The 26,842-nt window shown below is 31.2% G+C and overlaps 1 protein-coding gene across 3 annotated transcripts in view; it reads left to right on the forward strand.

Annotated features, from left to right (window-relative positions):
* The window catches only part of LOC144842930 (fibronectin type-III domain-containing protein 3A-like), a 74,006-nt gene that overhangs the window by 15,680 nt on the left and 31,484 nt on the right, over positions 1-26,842 (forward strand). For 2 of the 3 annotated variants that reach the window (XM_078699537.1, XM_078699539.1), the window contains exons 2-4: positions 9,160-9,753; positions 10,898-11,314; positions 19,109-19,327. In XM_078699537.1, coding sequence (XP_078555663.1) covers positions 9,183-9,753; positions 10,898-11,314; positions 19,109-19,327 — 1,207 coding nt within the window. In that variant the 5' untranslated portion in view covers positions 9,160-9,182. Of the gene's footprint in view, positions 1-8,619; positions 8,765-9,159; positions 9,754-10,897; positions 11,315-19,108; positions 19,328-26,842 lie in introns of those variants that run through there. The other variant, XM_078699538.1, reaches the window with a different exon arrangement.

Genomic DNA, 26,842 nt, shown 5'->3' on the forward strand with positions numbered 1-26,842 from the left:
AAATCATACTCATTGAAAAAAATTTCAAAAAAATATGAAGTATGAGGGATGATATTTTTAAAGAATAGTTGAAATGTATGAAAAATAGCAATTTTCTGGGTGGAGCTCCACTTTAAGTTAATGCCTAATATGGTATTAGTGTATTAAAGTAAAGTGTGTTAGGTGAAACATTAGTAATGTTCCGGCTTAACCACACACAGGACATGTATGGGTTTCAAATCCATAATTAAACTGATAATACAGTAGGACACTGTAATAAATAACTATTTATGGACAGGATTTGTACTTCACAGTATATTATTAAATTATTTCTTGGAAAGGATATTAAAATAACAATGTACACAGTAGTTCCATTAATTTGGAAATAAGAAAACTAAAAATGACAACATTTTTTATAGTTTAACCATTAAAAAAAAAACTAAATAGTTTTAAAGATTAAGAAATGGGTCCAATAAGAGACTACTAAACAATGGAAGTAGTGAGACGTTATTTAATTTATTATATTAAGTACAAGCCTATGTAAATACGTGAACGTGATTGGTTGAAACTGCATCACATGGCTACTGCTGTGAGGATTGTAAGTCGTATATTTCCTCGAGTACGGTGATATTGACTGAGTAATTTTTGTGTGATTATCGTGTCCCTGTCATTAAACATATAAAATTCAGTAAATTTTCGAGGAGTTTAATATTGACTGTGAAATTTGCGTGTGGCAACACTCATGTTTTACACGCCGCGCCATGTATCTTGTTTGAAGAAATAAATCAACTAAAATATTTAAACTATGCATACATACCGCCTTCATTTTGTTATGCGCCCTCTATAGATGTGACGAAAGACTGTTTTTGATTGGTCAAAACTAAAACTCACAGTAGTAACCTGGCACCTCGGGAAATATATATTCCCTCGAGCAAAATTTCATTCCCTCAGGGATGTCAAATCTTATATTTTACCGTTAAGCAGGCAATATCTGTATAATTATTAATAATTTATAATGTATATAAAGTGATATATCTGACGAGAAATCTTTACTGTATCTTTTTTTTCGCACCGCTGCTCTAGCCAGCTATGTCCCATGAGGACATATTCATTAATAAGCTGTTTCATAGCGGTTGCTTTAGTATCTAAGGCAAACAGTTTTGCTCAAATGGAAACTCGACTATAATTTATAGGTCCCAGCTGCTGGACCAAAAAAACGTCTGGGAAAAGAGTCTATGAGGGCTCATGGTTGAACGATTTTGGATTCTTGCCCTTTGATTGGTTGACGCGAATCAACAGATTGTGGAAGAATTTTCACTTGAGAAGTCACGTTGTCTCTAGAGGGTATTCAGTTGCATGCCTACAGTTCAGGTTGAGGTCACAGACAAACAGGCTACAGCACATTAAAGTTCAAAATTGACCATTTTTAAATGCCATTTTTGAATTAGTAGATTAATATTTGTTGGCAAATAATAGATTGTTGGAAAGGTGCACATGTCTTCTTTCAAATGCTGTGTATACAATTAACTAGTGAAAAAATGGGCATGTGATTCATAATTAAAGAACTATCTGTGATTTGTATGTATCTTTGCGATTAAAGGACATCTTTTTAATAATTAATCATAAATTAATCAAAAGAACAAGGATTAATTTTAAAATGTCGAGCAGCGTTTTTTGTAAGAAATGTTTCTTGTTCATGACTGTGTGTCATTGCAATTTTTTGCATAAACAGGCAAAGATTCCTACTTTGTAACCTTTAGTCAGCTTGGCTAAATGAGCAGTGAGTGAGGCAGTAAATGTTCTCATAAATTATAAATAAATGACATTACTCGGTATTGTGGTTTGTGTTTGGATAACGATTTCAATACTGTAGAGTTTGTGCTATAGGCACAGATCTGCTCAATTCCATTTCATTTTCTTCTATTAATTTCACAAGTGTTTAATTCGTTCTTCTTGTAATGTAAATAAAAATGTTGATTTCATTAGAGGAGCATGATGATGAATGAAAAAATATTCTACGACCAGACAACAAGTTGATTTGATTGGCTTAGCAACAAACCATAAAATCTTCACAGGTTTAAGGCTCTCCACGTCTGTAAATTCACCTTCCTCGAATAAATGCGTCTTCTACCCCCTACAGAACAGTATAATAATGCAATGTTTATCGCATGGTTATTATACATAGTATTGGTATTATCCCTTCTCATTCGTAGCCACCAATACGTTTTTTAATCAAGTGCTAACATCTGATTTCTTGGAATGATCTATTAGCAGTAAAGCTGATTACAGATTAGAGATATATTTTTTTTTTGAGGTTTTATAAAACCATAAAGTGACGGTGATAATAATCTAGTTACCAGCTGCCTATCTATACTGTAGTATGGTTTACGAAGCTTATCTTCAATATGGCAGCTTTACAGCAGGTATCCAAATGAAAATGTGTGGAACAGCACTTGTAATAAGTATGGTAAACAGATTTCAAATATTCATAAATCCAGAAAAATAACATAAAATTAAATAATTATTTTAATCTATCCTAAAAGCTTTTTATCTGATGAGTAATAAAAACCAATGCAATAAAAAATAGTTTAAGTGAAAGTTCACCTTCCATTTCTTTTTTATGAACATAGTAAAAACTTGTACAGTGGCTTGCTGACCATCGAAGGTAGAATTTGGTTTTTATGTTATCCAGCAAAAAGATTAATTTCGATTTGTGACACTTTTTATTAATTCTTCCTCCTTTGGTTTAGTTATATGTACATTATTATTTATTTATAGCTAAAATCTTAGGTATTATTAAGCAATAAAACATAGTTTTTAACCATATTTTGCAATGATTGGAAGCCGCTAGGAAATTAGATTACCTGACTCTCAAATTAAAACTATTCATCCATTTATTAAAATATATTAAAATTTCATAAAGAGAAATTATACAAATGAATAAGCAAATGTATAATAAATCAGATAATGGAGAAGAATGTAGTGAAAAACCATCTGTTGTTAATGGAAAGTGACATGATATGTAAAGTCCTCCTGAGCAGGAACTAGCCAGGTCCTAATGAAGTCAAGGTCACAGCAAATGGCTCCAGGTCAAGGTCATGTTGCCAATTGAAATCTTTTTAAAACTGTTTTTGTGACAAAAAAAAGTTTAAATAGCAGAAACATATCAATTATTATTTTCCTGAGATATTTAATTTGGTTTCATGGATGGTTGCCATATGCTGAGAATTTCTGAAGGAGCTAATTAACATTTAATATTGTACAAACGAAAAGTTATTTTTCCACTTCTCAATAGTTCTCATTCTCCTACAGTACTCTCTTTTTCTTTCTGCCACGTCTCTATGGATTTGTTTTTCCATTTTCTTTATCCCCTATTTCTTGTTTCCCTCTTCCACTTTATTTCTAGCATTCCACTTCTTCTCCAATTCCACTCCCAATAATTCTGAGTTTATTTTTTCCCACTCCCCTTTTTTCTTCCATTTTTTCTCTTTCTCCCACTTTCTTTAATATAACTTGTTACTTGACACATGGAGAAATGATTTAATTTATCTTTTGACCCAAAAAACTACACTTTATCCCTTTCTAAGCTGATTATAATTCATTGAAAATCTTGCTGGAATATTACTTTTGTTTTTGACCTTAAATCTACTTCAGGCTAGCCTACCTGGCAGACAGGTGATATCTATCAGAGTATATATATAGCAAACCACTTCGGTAGAAAACCAAAACAATCAAGAGAGGCCTAGAAATATAAAGGTAACCATTGATGCTATAATAATAATAATACAAGGCATAAAGAAAAAGATAAAGTATATCCAGATCCACAAAAAATTAATTTGCATCATGATTGATATTTAATATTTATAGTAGATTCCCAGTGTCTGAACAGCGATTGGAATCATCATGCTCATCCTTGCGTATGTTTTATCATTTCTAATTTTGGCGTAAAATAACATCCTGGGGAAGACCAGGGAAGAGTTAAATTACAATTTAATTTAACTCTTCCCTGGTAAGACATTGATTCACATAAAATACAGTACTGTATAGTGTTAGTTGATCATGATCAACTAAGTGTGTTGTGAACAAACCTACAGTAATGCAACGTACATTCATAGAGAAATTATAATATTTATGCTAGTGTACAGGACATTGAACAAAAACATACAAGTGTTGTACCAACCTGTTGGTAAAATTAAAAGTACTACTGTAGGTACTGTAGGAGATTGAAAGCAACTACAGTACAGAAAAGGTCATACTAAACTGGATGGAAGACATTTAATCTAGGCGCTCACCTACATCCATCCATGCAATGACATTGATTTGTCCTAGTCTATTCTATTCAATCAAATGAATCTTTTATTTTAAGAGTTCAAAATTATTAATGTTCCTAAAAGAATGATTCCTTAACCTGACCTATATTTAAAAGACCTATTTTATTGTAAAGGCTGACCTAATAAATCCTACTAAATCTACTTTTGTTAAAAACGGAAACTTTTTAAATCACATGTTACTATACTTTTCTGCTCATTAAAATAATTACTACTGCTACTACTGTACAGTTCATGTTTAAAAGCGAATTTACATTGTAATTACTGAATGCAACACTTAATATACTGTAATGACAAATGTTATACAGTAAATATAAGTAATTTAACCTATAGGTCATAGAAGCCTAGGAAACCCAAAATATGGTATACAGTATTTCAAGATAACAACTAATAATAGGCCTTGAAAACAAGCATTCAGGTCTTTAAAATGGTAGGGAGTACCTTATTTTATGATAAACAAATTGAGAGGGGTGGGTGTAATATATAATTATTACAGTCATAAATATTTATCTATCTATGTAATATGGATAAACTTTATTTTATAGAATGTATTTCGATTAATAGCATACTATTTTGAATAGTTAAGATAACTGCAAAATATTAAATTATACATATTGCGATCAAATTTCCATTGGGTCAAATTTCCACGGGAAATAAAAACGGAAATATAGATATCATGTATTTAACTAAATGAGATCAGTTTTTCCTTTAAATTATCATATTACATGCAAAATATAATTTATATTCATAAAAATAGAACAGTTGATTTAGTACGATGTAGCCTGTGCAACAGATTGTTGAAATCCCACAGTTGTGCCAAAAAACCTGCTTGCTTTCCATGGTTAAGGGTTAGGCCGACGATGGCACCTTGCAAACACTCATAAAACCTTGATACTGTACCCGGTTGTAATATAATTTCTGTGTATCTAAACTTTTATTTATTGTAAAGTAAGCAAATAACATTACCATTATTTATATTTATTTTCGCTGACATGTCAACTTTTGCACAGTGATATCTGGGTTGGTGCAGCGTCCCCCATCCCCAATGAAATTTCTGTTGTGTCTCCGATACACACAACACAACTCTGTTTCAACTTTTTACATACAGCAAACATATTTAGGAGGTTGTCCTTTTTCTTACTGTACGCAGATACTGTATATTCTTTTACTCGAATTCTTTTAGCTCATTCATATTATGTCCTCTATGTATACAATTAGGGCTTAATTTTAAAACCTTGCTTCAAATTTGGAGGGAAAGATGAGAAAATACTATGAGCTGTTCATTCAATGATAGTCTCCACCTTAAAACATTCCTGCTATACTTTCAAAAGTATTTGATGGAAGAACTTTGACTTATAAAACTACTTATGTTGCTTTTTTAAGCTGCAGGACTAAGTTTGTAAACAAAGAAAGTCAATATGCATTAAGCTAAGAAGTTTGTTCAATCTACTTGATATAAATTTACATAAAGATTTTATACAATAAATATTTGATTTAAAGATAAAGTTGGAATTGGAATGTTAGTAGGCATTTGTATTGAATATATAATATTGAATATATAATAAAAAATGTTTTCGATATAAACATTTTTGTTTTGAATTTTATTGGCTAATCTTGTTGGTATGTACCTGAGTGCGATACTGTGCATGTTACTACATAATTTTTGGCTAAAACTCCCACTGACAAATTAATATAAAAAGACTTTGTTTCTATAAATAACTACAGTACTTGCCGTAGTTTGTCACGTTTGCACACAATCACAATCAATTGTACGAATAATTTAATATAAAAGCATGTATGTACTGTATTTTGTAAGGGAATTGGTCAGATGTTTTGACCTACTCTGACGTAATTTGTACTTTATACTAAGTACATTGAGAATACTGTAAATAATCACTGTATATATTTTGTATTTAATATGTTTTTGTAAAAATCACTGTAAATACATGTTACTATGGTTACCATTATAATACCAAAAAATGTACGATTGATTGAATATAGTACACATATAATACTTGGTAATTCTTGGGTGGGACTCGAACCAATGACATCCAGATCAATAGCCTGGTGTTCATACCTCTAGTTCATTCCTCTCTATGTAAAGGAAATATTAATAGCAGAAATAAGAACATTTTGAGACTGAAACTGAATTTGAAATATTTTATCAATCATGAATTGAAATTGTTTACATGAATTAGAAAGAACATTACAAAATGTAAATGAACATTACTGTAGTACCAGTAATTATCAATATCATTGTATTCAAAATTTCTATTAAAAAAAAACTACAAGTTGGGAAAAACCCTTTGATATCCCATACTATTTATACTGTTGACAAAATAAACCTTTGTAAAGACCAGTCAAGCATGACAAACCATTCAAGCATGAATGAGCATTGAAGCATGACCGTAAGTAATTGTGTATGACAGGAGATGGGTGGCAGAGAACAGAAATTTATCAGTTCGCTTCAAATTATAAAGGATGTCAAAGAAGTGAAAACCATTTATCCAATGAATGCATTCATGCATGACATAATATGACATAATTCTCTGACATGTTTCCGTTTTTCTTTGATTGTTTTTTTCATCACATACAATTTAATAATTGGGGTTATTTTATTGTTCCCAATGAAATATTTGCCTTTGGCAATCCTTTGTTATTCGTTATCTATTCTAAATATCAATATAGTATATTAAAAACAATAAAATTATAAATAAATATTGCAAAAACAATAACATATTTTATGTAACTGTCAGTGTCAGGTGTACTGTAGTAGTAGATGACTTTTGACAAGTCTCTATTAAAACATGTACAGTAAAAGTAAGACAATTTTTTATAAAAATGGTCTTTTTTTAAGACGCAAGCCTAGTAAGTACGTCATTCTGATTTTTTTTTTTTTTAATGATCTTGTGATATTGACTACAGTGACTACATATTGAAAGTAAATCAGACATTTATACCAATACTATGGTAGTGGTACTGTGTTGTACAAAAAAAATATAGGAAATGATATTCTATTGTGAAATATTCCTCTTGTTTCATTTTGGTTACCTGTACACTGAAAAAGCATTTTAGAAATGTTACATCAACCGCAAGGCATTAACATTTATTGGTGACGACAACAGAAGGCCTGTAATTGCTAGCTGCTCAGCCAATTGGTTACACCTTCGCTTTTTCTAATAATAGCCTCGTTGTAAAATATGTGAACAATCAGCTATGAAATCCGATATGAAAGTCGTACAGGTTACTGGAGGTTGTCCATTTAGTATTAATAATATAATGTACCAGTATTTAATATTTCTGTTTTTATTTTTTATTGATGTATTTTGTTGAAAAAAAAGAGAAATTAAATTTTTTGTTGTGTTTTTATTTCACATAGTATTTTGTAACTGTAAAAAGAAAAATAAACTTTACAATAGCCATGCTGTGTGTGGCAAAGAAAACTTGTGTAATTATACATAACATGCATATCATATACACTTTTTCATTCATTATCAGGAGCGAATTTATCAATTTAATGTTTATCCTTCATATTATTATTAAAATATTAATTTTATTTTAAGTTTAATGCTGTAAAGTTGACCAAAAAAACTGTTAAGTTTAGTCATGTTAATAAATGATGATAGAAAATAATATGGCAATAGGCCTACTGCTGATTTTTTTTCATTAAATTTTTGCGAAGAAAACATTTCATTAATTTTGATTCAAATCCCAGTTAATCTTAATATTTTGTGATATTAAATGAAACAATTTTGCGCAAACCTCATGCGATGTTGTATCCTTGAATTATCTACGGTATGAGTGTCAGAGTGTCTCCTAAATGCTAGCCTAAAATACAGCTGTTACTGACCTCCGAATCTATTACACATAAATTCTCGACTGTAATTGAGAATTCAGGAAACCAGGCTATCACAGAACTAGAGATTGCGAATACCCGAATTCCCTGCCCAATGATACTCACACTGTGATTGTAAGCTGGAGGCCTAGCCATGGTCGCCACTGTTATTGATATAGGCCTTGCGGTATGCATGCCTATTATTATATTAATGTATGCCAGCTAAGTAGAGAGCATTATTGATAGTCATCAGAATTTGAAAAGATAGCTGATACTGATGTCATTGGGAAATCCCCTTGAAATAATGTAGTTTAGTAAAGAAAGACAAGTAATGTCCTGATGATGTCACAATTCCTTGCGTTTCTATTTCCAGAAATCAATACATGGTTTCCCTTCTTTTTTCTTTTTGTCAATGTTATAGATTTTGTGTGGGTGTTTTTACAGTAACTTTACCATTTAAAGTTTGACTGCTTTACTGTATGTGTCTTTATTTTATTTTGGAAGCGAACATTGAATTGTGTGTGCTTAAAATCACTTTGTTTTGTTACATTAATGTATTCTGTGCAGTAGTACAAAAGTGATCAGTGGAAACATGCACATTTTAAAGATTTGGTTATATTCAGTAAGTCGTTAATTTATACACATGAACTTTTTAAAATGCTCAAACTGAGACAGTTAGTGGGAGTTTTCATCCTCAGTAATCCACAATGTTTAATTTGTAAGTTTGTCAAGGGGAAATCTTATTTTTATAAAAAGTAAGCATTTTGGATCTGAGATCTGCCTCTAATTCAAAACCACTGTTGGACAATACTGTAGGTTTTAAAGACACGCTTCAAAGAACAAGTTTACTAGGAATCGCTAAATTGAATTTTATTATTTGTGAAACTACAGTACAATATTTTATCTTTTTTTTTTCTTTCTTCCATTAAAGATTCAATGTGACAACTTTACAATCTTAACCAATGATTCAAAGACGTACGATAAAATGTTAATGTGCTATTCATCTTCTTTTTCTAGTTGTTACTCAAGAAAGCTGTGCCATGTCCACTTCAAAAACATTAAGCAACACACCAGCGGTCAGTACGACTGACCAGAACTGCAACAAAGATAAACCCCCCGCAATTTTGCTAAACGGGGACATTCCGGCTATGGACATTAATACAAACGGAACAGATGATATGAAGACACAAAAAGGTATTATTCTCGAAAACGGAACCAAAATTTGCACTCCAGAAAATATCTCAAATGGACAGGAACAAAATGGACAATATGTAAATGGACCTCTTAATCAGGAATACACAACGAATACAGGAGAAATGACATGTCAGACGGGAGAGTTTTGCCCGTTTACGCCGCCATTTGAACCCGTCCGACAGTTTATTCCACATGGATCTTATTTAACGCAGCAAGACTATATTAATTCTCAAATTTCACAAGATTTTTCAACACATGAATGTCAAACAACAGATATGACCCAGGGTCAAATGTCAGATATGGGTCAAGACGATGGGGGAGGTCAGGTGCCAGATCAGAAGTATGAATTTTATATCCATATAAAAGCCGGAGAGGCTTTTCCGGTTGGGAATGGAGAGCAAGTGCAATATATACATGGTAAGTATAATAAAATTTCCTTTATAATAATCAACAGTGCTAGTTGAATACATTATTAGTCTACATTTGAATTGTTGACAGTCTTTTCATGACAATCTTGGGTTGGTCCAAAATGTCTGGTTTTCATGAAAATGTATTGCTTTTCAGAATGCTAGGAATCTAAAGTATTATTCACCCTAATTTTGGTCCACTACATTAACAACATAAAAATCTGTAAATTAATTAATTATTAATTAGTCCACTTAAAGCTACATTAGCCACCACAAGCAGCAAGGATCTTTCAAATAAAATGTGTATCATTTTCATCTAGTTAATAGGTCAGTGACCTGGGACCAACTGAGAAATTGAAGTCTTGTAGATTATGTGAATATATTGATTTTTCAGGGATTGACTTAAAAAATTGTCAGCTTGACATCCGCAATTAAATTTGATTGATTATAATTTGATTGATTGATTGATTGAATGCTGCATTATACAACACATCCAGAAATGTTCCATTGTTCAGTCATGCATGATGTGTTCTCTGGTATCAAATTAATAGAACAATTATAAGGTTTTATCTTACATTTTAAACACTTAAAAATGAATTGACGTTATGACGTAATGTACAACAATGGTATGATTTAATGTGATGTCGAGAATTTCTAGTGTTTCAAACGCCATTGTTCAAAGTGAATTAAAACTTATAACTATTTATGGCTTTGTTAATCAAATACATTCATCATAATAAGATTCCAAACAATGTATTCAGTAAAGATAAAAGTACAATAGGACACACTTTAACAAATAAAGGCATCACAATAGAAACAAAAAGGAACAAAATATATTAATTCATTAGTAGGAAGGTCCAAATTAGGAAAACATTTTTGTTGAACAAAAATAAACAAAAAATGTATTGTATGTATTACTGTACATTTTTTATGCAAAAAATAAAATGAGAAATTTAACACAGAATAAAATAAATGATGTTTTCCAGTTAATTTAATAATATTTATTGATAATAAAAATTTTTTTTCTGGGATAAATTTGGTATTTTTACAGTATTTTTTAAATAAAATCATTTTATACAAAAATTGTTTAATAATAAAATGGTTTTAAGATTACTGTACAGTAACTGGATTATGGATTTCATTATTTATTTCAGGCCCAACATTTATTCGGCTGCTTGCAAGCTCACCTCAGATGCCCCAGTTAAACATTGTACACACAGGGCATGGGCCTGTACCCCTCCCATCAAACATGGGCATGGCATCCACAAATATGCCAACGAACGTTGCACTAACACCAACGATGCAGGAGGGGGACAACTTGCAACAAGGTGTGTACAATGCAGGCCCTGGTATTGTGCAACAACAAATGTACACCCAGTTCCAAGGTATTCAAATATATAACCAGATGATAGCTTATAATCCTAATATGCCCCCTCCTCCTCCTCACATGCCACCTCACGTACCACAGAATCCACCCAATTTGAGACCAATGCAGCCTCACGTTGCGATTCCACGCTTCAATCATCATCAGCATAGTCCTCCACAAACGAATGATCAGCCACATATACAAGGTACGTTAATTTTATAATATTTTTTTTTATGTTCATTTTTTATCTCATATATCCAATTTTTTCTCATATATCCAATCAGTGGTGTATCTCAGAGGCCTGAGGCCCTGGTTTAGGATCCTAAGTGGCCCTCTCAAACGCTAGAGGTATCTGGCATTTTTAGCCTTTTTCGATATATTTTAATGCTATTTTCACTGCAGCCCTGCTCAGGGGCTCCTATAAGCTCCTCTGGGTTTAACCGATGAGCGCTCATAGCCGTTACGCCACTGGATCCAATTGTTGGTCAATTCAATCGGGGTACTGGGCATGGCAACATAGCTCCTGTTTCTGATGCAATATCCTCAAAATACTGTAATTTATAATAACCCAATTTATACATTTGATCTTTCATCTTCGGTAACTTATGGATGCATGATGCATAAAAACACTGTAGCCTTGGAAATTATGAAGTAATTAATTATCTTCTTTTTTATTATCTTTATGTAAATTTCTTTTGTGTGTGTGTATGTGGGAAGATATATAATTTCTCTTAATATATGACCAAGGATGAATTATTGTCCTTTCCAATGAAATGTATTTTATTATTGAGAGGATAAATTAAAAGTGTTTGTCAACGAGATTAAAGAATTTGCAGGTGCAGATAGGGGAGAGCTATCAATAACATACAATATTTAAAAAGTGTCAAAAGTAGACATCAAATTCAAAGGGTAGTTTTATTTCATTTTATTTTAGCTGTCAAGAGAAGGAGCACATACCCCAAACCCAATCCCTCCTTGATCCACTTCTTTTGATGGAAAATTATTAATAAATTTCAATTTTTTTTTATAAAATACAACCATTTAGAAAAAAACAATAAAATACTATTGTGAAGAGTTACGTAACTCCAAAATGTCCATCCTTGATCCACCCTTCTTTTGATGGAAAATTAAATAATTAATCTAATTGTTTTTTTATAGAATACAACCACTAAAAAAAAACAGTAAAATACTATAGTGGAGAGTTACGTAAGTCCAAAATTTCCTTCCTTGATCCACCCTTCTTTTGATGGAAAATTAAATAATTAATTTCAATTTTTTTTTTATAGAATACAACCATTGAGAAAAAAAACAGTAAAATACTATTAGTAAAGAGTTACATAACTCCAAAATTTTATGAGGTTTTATTTTTTATTTTCCCGTATATCTTTTTATCTATGCTTCTTTTCGATAGACACGCCTTCTGCTCGTCATCATCATTACAACGTCTTGCATATTACATCCTGTTTGGTAATGAATGATTGTGTTGCAAGGATGGATGAATATTAAACATAATGAGCAAATATACAATACATTTTTTATCAGATTTCTTAACTTGCTATAATTAATTTCAGTTGTCTTGATAAAAAAAAAATGTCCATAGTAAATATAAATTTTAAAGTATATTTTTACAAATAATGTGAGCGTCAAGTGGTGCACGGTGGCACACACAGATTTTTTTTTTCTTGGGTTCAAATCTTCCCCTGTTTCGATTCTCAATTTGTTATCGGATAGCAAAAGTAGTTTTTTTCTTGATTGACAATGTAATTATCTGATATTCAATCCAAGGATTCACATTTGTATTCTCGTGAGAATATAGTGTTTTGGTCATTTCTCTCACATTAATGATCTTTAAACCGGATGTGTCATTATTTATCCTTGGGCTATGATGCTCTCATCTCCAGGATGGCTGTCTTTACATTCCTTCATGTTCATAGTTGCCCATATGACGCATACTAAACATAGCGCACACGGCGTCACGCAGCGTCTAATGTTACCTTGCGTATCAATGCACATTCTGATCTTTAACCTAAATGGTGTTGAATTAAACAATTAAAGAAGGCCAATCATCTGTATGATTCTTCACGTTTACGTTTATATGTTCCTGTCTTTATACAATAGAGAAGTTGGACATTTTTCCCTCACATTCTTGTTTTCTCCTTTTGTAAAACTTTCTGTTTTAGTAACATTTTATTTTAAATTAGCCTATGACCCCCTTTTGACCCATGTTGTCCTGCAGTCTGTTTTTGCATTTCTTAATATGTATGTTCCTGTCTTTATACAATAGAAAAGGTGGACATTTTTCACTCACATTCTTGTTTTTTCCGTTTATAAAACTTTCTGTTTTAGTAACATTTTACTTTAATAGATTAGCCTATGACCCCCTTTTGACCCATGTTGTCCTGCAGTCTGTTTTTTGCATTTCTTAATACGTATGTTCCTGTCTTTATACAATAGAAAAGGTGGACATTTTTCACTCACATTTTTTTGTTTTTTTCCCTTTATAAAACTTTCTGTTTTAGTAACATTTTATTTTAAATTAGCCTATGACCCCCTTTTGACCCATGTTGTCCTGCAGTCTGTTTTTCGCATTTCTTAATACGTATATTCCTGTCTTTATACAATAGAAAAGGTGGACATTTTTCACTCACATTTTTTTGTTTTTTTCCCTTTATAAAACTTTCTGTTTTAGTAACATTTTATTTTAAATTAGCCTATGACCCCCTTTTGACCCATGTTGTCCTGCAGTCTGTTTTTCGCATTTCTTAATACATATGTTCCTGTCTTTATACAATAGAAAAGGTGGACATTTTCACTCACATTTTTTTGTTTTTTTCCCTTTATAAAACTTTCTGTTTTAGTAACATTTTATTTTAAATTAGCCTATGACCCCCTTTTGACCTATGTTGTCCTGCAGTCTGTTTTTCGCATTTCTTAATACGTATGTTCCTGTCTTTATACAATAAAAAAGATGGACATTTTTCACTCACATTTTTGTTTTTTCCCTTTATTAAACTTTCTGTTTTACTTAGTAACATTTTACTTTAGATTAACCTATGACCCCCTTTTGACCCATGTTGTCCTGCAGTCTGTTTTTCGCATTGCTTTAATACTAATGTATTTCTAATTAGTGATTTACATGGTTTTTACATTACAGTTATTAACCATGCATGATATGTCAATTACCAAGTATCTACACAGAAATCTCCAGTGAGATTTAATGAAACATATTTAATGCTGTCTTCTTTAAAATTAACCATTTTTGTGTCTACCGTATAGGGTTATATTAGGCTGTTGATTGTTACGTTAACCTTGAGAATATTGATTTAAATGGGGGTATAATAATAATCAAGGTTATTATTATCTATAAAAATATATACAGTATTAATTAATTAAAAATATATTTTGTTTATGGTCTGGTGGTTAAGATGCTTATCCTAAGCAAAAAGGTGAAGGTTCAAATCGATCAGTTTTTAGATATTTTTTTGTTGGTGGAACTATTCATATGAATATTAATACTTAATTCAATTCAATTCAAATTTATTGACCTCCCTCAAGATATAAAAACTGTACAGTAAAATAAAACACATCAGAATGAAGATTCACACAAAGCATAAAAAAAAGATTAAAATGGTTTTTTAATACTTTTAATTTCTCTTGTATTTTCCTGTTTTATTTTTATATGAAATCTCATTTTTCAAGTATTCATTTTTTATGATACGTTCATGATATAACTCTTCAATTAAACTTTATTAACATCACATTTCACCATTTGGTTACTTTATACTAGCTGTCTATAAAAATACTTTACTTCACTTAATGTAACAGGTAAATGGTGCTTTGAAATCATAATAAAACTTGAACTACTTGGAAAAAGTTGATCATTTACATAATAATAAACAATAACACTGCCACATGTAGTGTCAAAGGTCATGTCATATGTCATCAGTCCACCATATTGAAGAGAGTCCCAGATGTGTAGAGTTGGGTTGATTTCAAGTACAGCTTTCAAATAAATTGACTAAATAGTTTGCAATTTCTTTTGTGATAGTTTTTAAAATATTGTCACATTGTATTTTGATATGTTACTATGGGTGAGTTTTACAAAAGGTGCAGATTAAAACAGATTTTTGGAAGTATCCATATGAACTTGGCCTAGCAAGCTAGCTAGTACTAGGCCTAGTTAGGCCTTCCTTCCACTGAAGTTCAGCCTAAATAGCTGGGCCCACATGACTCAGATCCCAGGACACTGTAAAATTCCAGCTTGACTTTTATTATTCAACATTGAATGACTATATTTTGTATGGCTAAAATCACTAGAAAGAACTACCTAGCTACAAACTTAATTGCCAATTACACATGCTTACATTTAGCGGCTAGCCTAGTCTTATTTTCTTATATTTAGGCCTAGGTTATTAAATTTGGTCAACAATTTGGCACCGAAGAACTACTGTAAAAACTTCCAGAACCTACAAAATACATTTTGGAATAAATTGCTTGGAATTTGGTGGAGTTTAATAATATAATACACATTAATTTTATTACTCTTTTGATTTTCTCATATAGCCACCTCGCATATAGTTAAGTTAAAAATAGATTTTACCTCCTACAGAACCCACATGACGTCAATTTACGAACGCAAACTTAACCAATGTACTATAGAACTCTTATAGGACACCCCTCCCCAAGGGACATTTTTCCGTAAAACGAACATAGGGCGATTAATACAACAAACCTCTAAGCAAGGGACACTTTGTTGGGTGCTAATGTCCTTTAAAAAGGGTTCTATTTTATTATCATTTTATATTCACTTTTGTACATTCAAACATGGTGCTTGATTTTATACTCTAGTTGTCACAGATGAATCATTCGTTTAGCTAGTTTAAAGAGAGACATGCTATTGTTATTGTTCGTCACTACAGTACATTGTTTACTTCACAAACTATTTGGTATATTGGAATGATGATGCATTCTTCCCACATAATATTCCTGCAGGCCCTGTCTGCATTCAGCCTATGCCTAAAGGAACACATGCAATACATTAACGCCTATTATTTCAAACACTGGGGTGATGACCTGACCACCCAATGAGTTCACATAACTGAATTTCGCTTACGAAAATGTGTGAATTACTGATAGTGTTCAATTGCTTGTAGAAATATAATGAGCATAGACTTCTCAAAAGTGGTTTGCACTCTGTGTAGATATTCTTAATTGTGGATGGGGTCACCCTTGATTTAAAGCCAACTGTCACCTAAACCGCCTTTTTATTAGTAATAGGTGTATAGTATGTCTAGGATATGCAACTCATCCTTATGTCATTTATCATCATTTATATACATTTCTAATTAGACCACATCTAGTTCTACTGTAGGCCGTACAGTATTTATGTTTATGGAATTAATATGTAGTGTACTGTACAGTAGGTCCATGTATAGTATGTTATACATGTATCTGTCCAATTGCAGTTACAGCACTCTACTGTATACATTTGTGGAGGACAGCAACATCAACAACATAGTGTACTATAGGTCCCTGTATAGTATACATGTATTTGTCCAATTGCAGTTACAGTACAGTCCTACCTTCATCCAGGTGTAATATAAACCAGATCCCTTGCAAGGCATAAGGTTCTTATGCTTGTCTTATTTTGTACCATAATAGTATTATTAGCAACAATTTATTCAAGGAAGAATGAAAATTGTGTGATTGAACTAGCCTCTGAGAATGTTTGTAGCACCTTTGTTCTTTGTTCTTCGAGGGTTTATTTTCTACGAGTTGCGAGTCAGAAAATGCGAGTTGAAATATGCGAGTTGCGAGTCAGAAAATGCGAGTTGCGAGTTGAAATATGTGAGTTGCGAGTCAGAACATGCGAGTTGCGGGTCGGAAAATGCGAGTTGCATGTCGAAAATTATAACATCTCATAGATCAAAATTTGAATAATTTACATTCCAACCACCTGGTATGATTGATAAATTATAACTGTAAAAACGCTGTACTATCGATTCATACAATAATATCTTTAAATATATTTTAAGTATATAATGGTGGTAATGGTAATATAGCATCAGCTTACAGGTTCGGTTCCTATTGGAGGCATTTTATCACACGATCATTAGTAGTGATATTGTCTTTAAATGAATGACATTTGTTATTTTTAATATAATCACGACTTTTGATGCAGTACATTAAGGCTGTATGAATCAAATTATAATGAGGTAACCTTTACAATTTAAAAATAAAGTATAGAAAAAATAATTTGTTGATATTTATCAGTGTACATTAAGTCATGACCTTAGCATCTGAAATTGTAATTTCTTATGACCTTATAATTCTTAACATGGAGGAATTTGAACCAAGTTTAGTCTTAAGATGTCCTGTGTGTTGGCCCATGTGACCTGATTTCACACACTCGGAATCTCAGAGGCTCCCTGGCAAGTATTTGAACAAGTCCCAGTAGTAGCAACCATCTGTTTAAAGTAGAAAGTGCAATTGCTTTATATACAATGTCTGTATTATGAGTCATGACAATGATGTTATTGTCATCTTGGTTTGAAATATTGGTCTTCTGTCTGGAGTAGGGTGGGAGAAAATGAGGGAAGAAAAGAACCATTGATGGTTCATTGAGGTTTATGAAAGAGGGAGAGTAAAGGGTTAAATAATTTAAAATTATCCCCAGGTAACACATTAATAAACCCTTAAGTTTTTAATTGCTTTCTGCGTGGATTCAGTGGCCCTTTTGAAGCCAAAGTTTGAGGAATCCTGCGCCTGAGTAAGTTTGAGGCTGTGTAGTGACTTTTCAAATATAAAACAAAAGATTTTGATGCAAATTAAGCTACAGTACAGTACTTTCACGCAAAAAAAATTGAATTGTTTATTTGCCGTTCAGTTTTGTGAACCAATCACTAGATTTGACCATACCTTCATGATTTGACTATGTTTCTGTTCTCTAGTGCCACCAACATACAGTATTCTGTGTGCTTTGGAAACATGCAGCCATAATTAGTCTAGGAATAAACTAAAATGAGAGTGGATAGGTAAATTCCTAACTGGAGGAGGTTTTAATAGTAATGGGAATGGAGTGTGTTGGAACACCAACATTAATATTGAAAAACTTCAAATATTATGGTTGCCCATTTCATGTGTGTGATAAAAAATGTGTGTGTGTGATCCCAAATATAGTTACCTAGTATTAGTATAGTAAATGGGATTAGGCTCTACGATCCACAACGGTCGGGAACAGGAAACCGTTTCAGCTTCCCTGGTGAATCCTTAGGCGTTTTATATAGCTACCTATGCTGGCATGAATTCTGAGTGCATGCCTGTGATAACATTATCGCTTGAAGCACTTTAGGTTTGTCTATTCATGGCTGGTTCGTAGGCTTAAGATTCACACAGGAATGCGAAAGAAAGATGATTGAATTTGTGTCCATTGATGAAACATTAAAATAACTTTCGTATGACCTGCCCTGTTTTAGTTTTGAATTGCTAAAAACAACAAAATAAGACTGAAAAACAAGATTAAGTTCTGATTTCAAGTTAAACCGTAGACAAATTAAATCGGCTTTTGTGATCATAGTGATTTGTTTTTGCACGGTTCAAAGTTTCATGAAGTAATTTGTATTGTTAGAAATCGGAATTGGTTACATAATAATTTTTTTTTTTCATTTTTCCAGCATCAGTCAATCAATTTTACTATTTAGACTACCGTATTTAACAAGTTTAATTTTAAATTCATTGAATTAAAAGAGAACTAATGTATACCATTTTTCATATAAGGGTAAAAATAAATGAAGGTTGATTTTTATGTTAATTTCTGAATGTTTGCATATTTTATTATGTTGACTTGTTACACACAATGTGTTAATATACATAGTATTTCGAAGTGCAATCAATTCAAAGGTTATTAATATAAAATAAAAACAAATTTAACAAGTTTTAGTTTTATCTTTTAATAGTTTCATGTTTAAATTAATATTATGGTATAATTTTTGTATTTTAGCAGAGCAACCAAGACCGTTAAATCAACCGCGAAAACGGGATGATAGAACTGATAAACAGCGTGAAAAGCTCCAGAGGAAGCTTCGTGATCGACATAACAATCCCTTTAATCCTAGCCCCCAAACGTCTCCTCGAAATTCCCATTCTTCCAGACATGATGGAAGCAACGGGAATGGAAAACCCAGGAGGAGAAACAGTCCAAGATCTGATGAAATTGAAGGTAAATATTTTTATATAATTACTTTGGTTTCCAAATAAAATTCAGATGAGTTTATTACATGTACCAAAAGGCAAGTTATTAACTTGTCTATCCAGACTTATATATAACCAGTACTACTAACTGTGGTCAGTAGGTTGAGCTTATTGCGAGTTCAAACGCAAAATTTTTATTTAATTTACCCCGCTTGTAATCCGGTGGAAAGGTATTTCTATTGCTTGTCTAAAACATTATGAAGCCTACTGTATCAAATGGACATTGGAGTTATATCAGAGTTAACGACACAGATGTTTGTGAGAATATGCATTGGTTACAACATGGATGTCCACGCTTTAACTCAGTGTGTGTGAACACAGCTAATATAAAGGTCTGTCTATACTATCAAACTTTATGTGACAAAAAAATTTGATGTGTCCAAATATAGTAGTACGCCCAAATATGGTAGTGATACGCCCAAATATGGTAGTGATATGACATCATCATGCCCATATGTTTAAAGTTTGATAGTGTAGATAGAGCTTTACTACAGTACTGGATACTTATCACATCATTTATTCATTCTCCTACCACTAATATTATTGAAATCCACAGATTGCCACACCCATCTAGTAGGACACAAACCTTCTCAGTGGTTGACCAATATTTCATAAATTCTTAGAGATATTGTTACTTGGCTCTTGGGATTGTAAATGCCATTTTAGTTCATGTATTGTTACTGACAGTTGAATAATAGGAGTTGGGTATCATTTGCTCTAAATAAATTAAATTCTTTCATATGAATGTATTTTTATAGTAAATTTTATTTTCTTACATTTAAATACTAAATTACTTTTATTCCCACCATATTCCCGTATGTTCAGTTTACACAATTTTATTATAATTAAAACTTAAAGTATGTTTGTTATAAATTAAAACGAGAGAAACATATCGATGTACTGTACTGTAGAAACAAGTTTGAAGTAGTAAAAAAAATTGGACGATCGTCGATGAAAACATGTCAACATTACCCAAAATGCAATGCACTTTTAAGATTCTACAGTAATTGACTCTAGGTCAACCAAATACTGTAACAAAAGTTTCACAGGGTTATACAGATCGCTTTCAAGAAATTGGGGGTAATTCATTCATATACTGTATGCAAACACATTTGTATAGTAAACTGTAATTTTAAGTTGAAAAACGTTACCAGTTTCTAATGAATTAATTGGTAGTATGAAGATAGTGTACTGTAGGTGTTATTTCATACATTGTAGTCACAAAGTCAAACCAGTGTGTTGGCATTCAACATTTTTGTTAATGACGTATAATGTAACTAAGCAACAGCTGATGATAACACATGGCTTCTCAATGATAAACACTCAACTCAATTAATCAAAATATACACAATAAATAAGTTAAGTTTCATTAATCTTGTAAGATGTTAATTTTCTTGCCCATGATTTAAGGCATACCAACCAGGCTAAAGATTCATCCTTTATTTAAAGATGTATTGTCCCCCAAAAACATGAAAAATGAAAATTAATTTAATCAGACTTTGAATATGTTATTTTGTAGTTTTAATATTTAAGTTAATCACTTTCATATAAAAAAAAATGTAAAAAATAATGTTTTCACTTATAAAATGACAAAATAAATGGTCAAATTCAACCAAAAACCCATTAGCTGGCAGCCAATTTGACCATTTTTTGCTTTAAATTACATTTTTTTCAGGTAAATACGTTTTTTTTTTCGATCCAATTTTTGGTAAAAATGGATAAATATCATGTTACATTAAAATGGCATACTGAACAAAAAATTTGTTAAGAATTATTTTTTCAGGGGGACAATACAGTACATCTTTAAAACTGTACTAACTGTATACAGCTTTACTATATAGATATAACTGTATTTTTCTGTATTTACCAAGTATAATCCTGTCCTCCCAATTTAAGGCTAAATTCGCAGAGAAAAGTCTTTAAATAATGCATTGTTAAATGATATAATCCAAATATAATCCCGGTCCTTAATTTGTTGCTAATTTTGTATTCAGGGCTCCTTAAATAGTAGGGCTAATAATATTTGTATTGTCAAAAGATGAAGAAGTCCATTTAAAAATTAGAAAAATGTCCTATGAAAAAATGTCCACCCTATTGAAATAGTCATTTTATATTTGTTTGTTATTCCTATAATTGCCACTCACCCACTCACTATAGTATTTATCATTGTATAGTTTATTGACTGTCAGTGTCATGGACAAAAGTCTTTCAATCTAAGTTTAAAAATATGCCATTGTATAATAATTTTTTCAAGTGTGGAAAGTTTTGTTTTGTATGCGTATGATACTTGATAGCATGGGTGAAATGCCAAACAACGATGAAATGCAAAAAAAATTAAAAATGAATAGACGTCTCTGCTTTATTCCAATATGACAATATGTTGGAATAATGTACAGTGTGGAGGTCATATAGATACATACAGTTCTAGCCAAAGGCTAAAGAGTGGGTTAGGCTATAGCGACGTGAGATGTTTAGAAGACAGCTAAATCAATTTTTTTCTCACTCAAATTGAGTATTGTTCTTAGCCCTGCTGGTCTTTTGTGTAAGAACATAAGACTTTAAACTGGCTGATTTACCACAATCATGTTTTGAGTTTTGATTCTTAGATATAGTGTCCACCATTTACACCCTTGGCTAATTTCTGCTAAGACTTGTAGCCTGTACAAGTAGTCTAATTTTCATCTACTTTATGAAACCAATCTTGTATGATCTTGCATTTATTATCATCTTGCCTGTCCACCGTAAAGTTAAAATATAAACTATCATGCATAAACTATAAAAGACGATATCTATGAAAGACATCTATTGCAACCGAGTCGGTAATTAAACTAATGCAGACACTGTTGTCACTTCAGATTTTTATCTTGCTTTCTATCTTTATGGTGATAGAAAGCCTGATAAATGTTAGTACATATTCTGCCATCTGATACTGAGCATACTCTTGAGTGGTTTAAGTCCGATTATATGATATTAAGCACATATCTGATATGCCAAAACACACGATTTTGCTTAATATGGTGTTAAAGAAGGTCAAACATCGTTGTGTGATGCGGAAGGTAAATTTCCCATTCATATCAAAATGATAATTCTCTAGATTTTATCTACAGCTAATTGTCAGATCATTTGTAATCACATTAAGATAAAATTATTATTATTCCATTTCATTCATTTCATAACGTTTATTTTTTGACAAAAATGGAAAGGAAAAAAACAATGCAAATAATAAATGATAATAGGTTCAAGTGAAGGCATTCTTCACAAAAACTGTAAAAATAAAATATCAAAAGTTGTAAACTGTCTAGGTTTTATCAGCTACATTAATGATTTTCTATTGTGCATATCATAATCCATTATACGAAACCTGTAAATAAATTAAAATGTCAATGACATACTGTCTGTGTGTTAGATCTACACTTTTCATTGTCCATCCAAATTTCTAAAATGGTAGTCAAATTCTAAACAAACGCTGTAGTGTAATAAATCAAAATTTCACAAATCCATAATCATGTCAGATACATATAGTTCTTCAATTCTAAATAAGCACTGTAAATAAATTAAAAATTCACAAATCATTAATCATGTCCGATATACAGTAGGCTTATAGGCCCTCCACTGGACAAAATGGTATTTCTTCATACGTGTCACTACACTTTGAGAAAGCCAACTGATAGTTGGCGAAACGTCAGGTAAATAAAATAATCGTTATTTACTATTACTATTAATACGGTCGAGATATAATTAACTATTATATTTTATATGGTATTTCTTCAATTCTAAATAAACAGTGTAAATAAATTTTAATTTCACAAATCCATAATCATGCCAGATATAGGCTTTTTGGCCCTCCACCACGACAAAATGGTATTTCTTCAATTCAATAAACAATGTACTAGTAAATAAATTAAAATATCACAATCCATGATTACAGTATGTTATTGTTAGGATGGAGAATTAATATATTTATCAGTAATCAGTAGTTTCTGTCTACTGTTTGTCTATATAAATCCTGTTGATTAATTGGTTGTTTATTAATGATTAATGACTTTGAACATCGTTTGTATACATTTCTACCATATGGTTGAATCTGGTTGTCTGTATTTTGTATTGATCCTTATGGCTGTTTTTATAATATTTTATTGAATACTCCAGTTGTTTTAGTAATTAATTTAGAATTTTCATTTATTTTCTGTTTTATAATGAGAATGACCACATGATGGAGTCATCATTCCTTTTTTTTTTTTTTTTTTTTGATGTATTTTATATTTTTACGAATAAATATTTTATTTTAAAAAAATTTAAAAGTGTTTTATATAATATAATTATTGGTATAAATAAATTTATTTAAAAAATGTGTTTTATTTATTATTACCGTACCTGTATATAGTCCCATGGGGCTTGGATATAAAATTTTATTATATTTTATATTTTATTTATACTGTATATAAAAAGATGTTGCATATGATAATTGATATGACATGTCTGACAGCATAGGATTAAACTTTTTTGTATTTATAAATTTATACAGTATGTTAAATATGGCATTAAGAAATTGTCTCAATCCCTGTTTAAATGACGTTTACTTCTCAATGATTTTTTGATTATCTTTAAAAGAATGTCTTTATTAAATTTTCATATGTCTATTTCTAGAATTCACGAATGAATTTCAATTATTTAATATCCTCATCTAAAAATAGATCTAAATTAAAAATGAAAAACAGGGAAATTGTAATACTGTCTTCTAACTTCTTATAATCTAACTGCTGTTATGGTTTTATCATGGTTTTCCGAACCGAATATTGATACTTTAATGCTTGTTGTGAGTTTTTCTGATTTCCACTAGTTAACATTTTTTGAATGAAATAATTTGGTTTTTTTTTAACCTATTTGACTTTCAAACTTAAAGCTGATTGGTCAAAAATGTTATGAATAATTAACATTTAAACACCTGTGCTGTAGGCAAATGTGCAAGAGTCTAAACCAGTGTAATCACTCACATATTAAGCGATTTCTTTGATTTAACACCAATGAAAATAATTTTCATAGTTGCTAGGCAACACAAGCGGAGGATCCTACAGTTGCCTAGCAACATAAGCATAAGCAAATTATTATGGTCAGATTCACACTTAATTAGACATGATGAAAATAGCGGATGATGCTGTTCACACTACCCAAATTATCACTCCTTTTGCACTCAAAATCTTCTGGTCAAAAGTAATGTTCGAATGTGGTTATTAAGGGATCAGCTCAGAACTTTCATCAGGCCACTAATATATTCCTATCCACTTTATTTTTGCCTTCAAATGCTTTTAAATATATTTGATAATAAACAGTAAAGCATTACAGTATGTAAGTATTGTGTAAATGTTTAACCTACAGTAAAAACTTAATTAAAAATTAAAATAATGGCCATGGGTTTTGTCAATTTACCAATGAAATGTATTAAATTCAATTATTTTAAAAAAACCATACTTAATATATAATTTCAAAGGATGGTAAATGCAAATATATTATGGTTTCATTATATTCCGTTATCATTTTTTAATATTCCGGTACTTAGCAACCCACTCAATGGAAATCTCTTTTTGTAAGGTATGTATTTTTAGTTTAAAAATAATTAACTATTGTTTCTCATCAGTTTAAAAATATCGTTATGAATAATCTTTGTGTGAGATTACTTCCTTTTCCTCCTACACGTTTACCATCCATTATCACAGATATCCATAACCCACAATGGGTTGAAACACCAGTTCTTGTAATGCTGGGCCCGGTTGCGTTCTTTGATAGGAGACCGTCTAGAAATACTGTGTTGGGTGCTGTATAGACTGGAGAGTAATGGTGTAATCGGAATAGCATGCGATAGGCATGAGTCTGAGCCTATCTGTGCCATCCATACTGATTGTGTTCTTAAGAAAAAAGCTTTATTCACATTTTCCTGTCTTTCGGATTGGACGTAAAGCCGTCCTGTGTACACACTGTAATGTACATTAAAGAACTTGATATCACTATATAGTGCACGGGATTGTCTCTCAGTGTGCTGATCTGGTAGGCACCGCATACTGCTGGCTGGCATGGGTCCGTAGAGCTCACAGTTTCCAGTTAAGCTTGAGGATACAGCCAGCCGATTTTAACACCCCGCAAAGTCTTTGTTACGGTCACTACTCACAATTTCAAAATGACCATTTATCTCAGGTGTTTACAGGTACATTGTTGGTTATCTATCAAACAACAGATTACCTGATCAGGTGTACTAATTATATCACATAGTTCGTTAAGTTCATTACGGTAATTTGTATGATTGCTAATTATTATCCTGTGAAGTACTATTATTTTGCTAATTTAATTTTATAAAATGTTTAATTGAATAAATCGCTTATACGGATTCTATTCTATTTTTAGTGTAACATGAAAATTACTCCAAATTGGGGCCAACCAGTATTACCTACTGTATCTGTGTAAATATGGTATTTGAACAACTGTGTAACACGATTGGTTTTCATTTTGATTTTTGGATAATTATTTATTTTCTGTAACTTTTTAATTTCAAAAGTGGAAAAATCAACAGATACATGTAGCCATTTTATATTAAAAGACGGACAAAATTATGATAAATAAATTATTTCTCAATTTCAAAGCTAAATAAAATAGGGAAAATAAATTATGATAGGATTATTAAAGTGTGGGTGGCATTTTATCATATTCTGTCAGTAATGTTATGGTTTATTGAGCCATGTCTGATGTTGAAAGACACCAGTGGGAACACCACCATCTATACAATAAATAATTAAATTGATAGATACTAATGGAGGTAGTAGCCTAGCGGAAAGAAACTATCTAATTTTGAGCCAGAAACCGTATCTTCAATATAGATTTGTTTCATTGAATTTCTCAAGGAGTTTTCAATTTTAATGATTGAAATTCAGTCTAGGAAATCATAAATCTGTTCGGTTTTATTTCCTGTTTGTAATTAATTAAAAGATTTCAAGAACGCTTCAAAGTTTATTATGAATAACAAATTAGATTTGTTGGAGGTGTATCTGTTATGATTTTTGTAAATTTAACCATACTATTTAACTTACAAAATTAAGTGAAATCAAATAATACAGTTGTACATTCTAATAAAACATGGATTAATTATTAGATTAAGAGAAACATGGTTGTTAAATAAACTTTTTTAAACCAATGCCAATCTCCACAAACTGATATTCATGTGTGATATTAATATTTATTAGTATAAGCTCAACCCTCTTCCTCCCAAAAAAAGAACTCTCAAATATACATCACCGCTCATTTTGTTCAGGAAAATATGTTACTATACCACCACACATGTATTGACACATTCTTAATACTACGCTAACATTGTACATCAATCGTCGAAATAATGCACAAGACGACCGGCGCTTTTATGAATAGATGATACTACAGTAAATCAAATGTCATAATTAACAAGCAATGTAACTACATTCTTTTGGTAATTAAACATGAC

Source organism: Antedon bifida, chromosome 5, assembly GCF_963402885.1.
Source record: "Antedon bifida chromosome 5, ecAntBifi1.1, whole genome shotgun sequence".
Lineage (NCBI taxonomy): Eukaryota > Metazoa > Echinodermata > Crinoidea > Comatulida > Antedonidae > Antedon > Antedon bifida.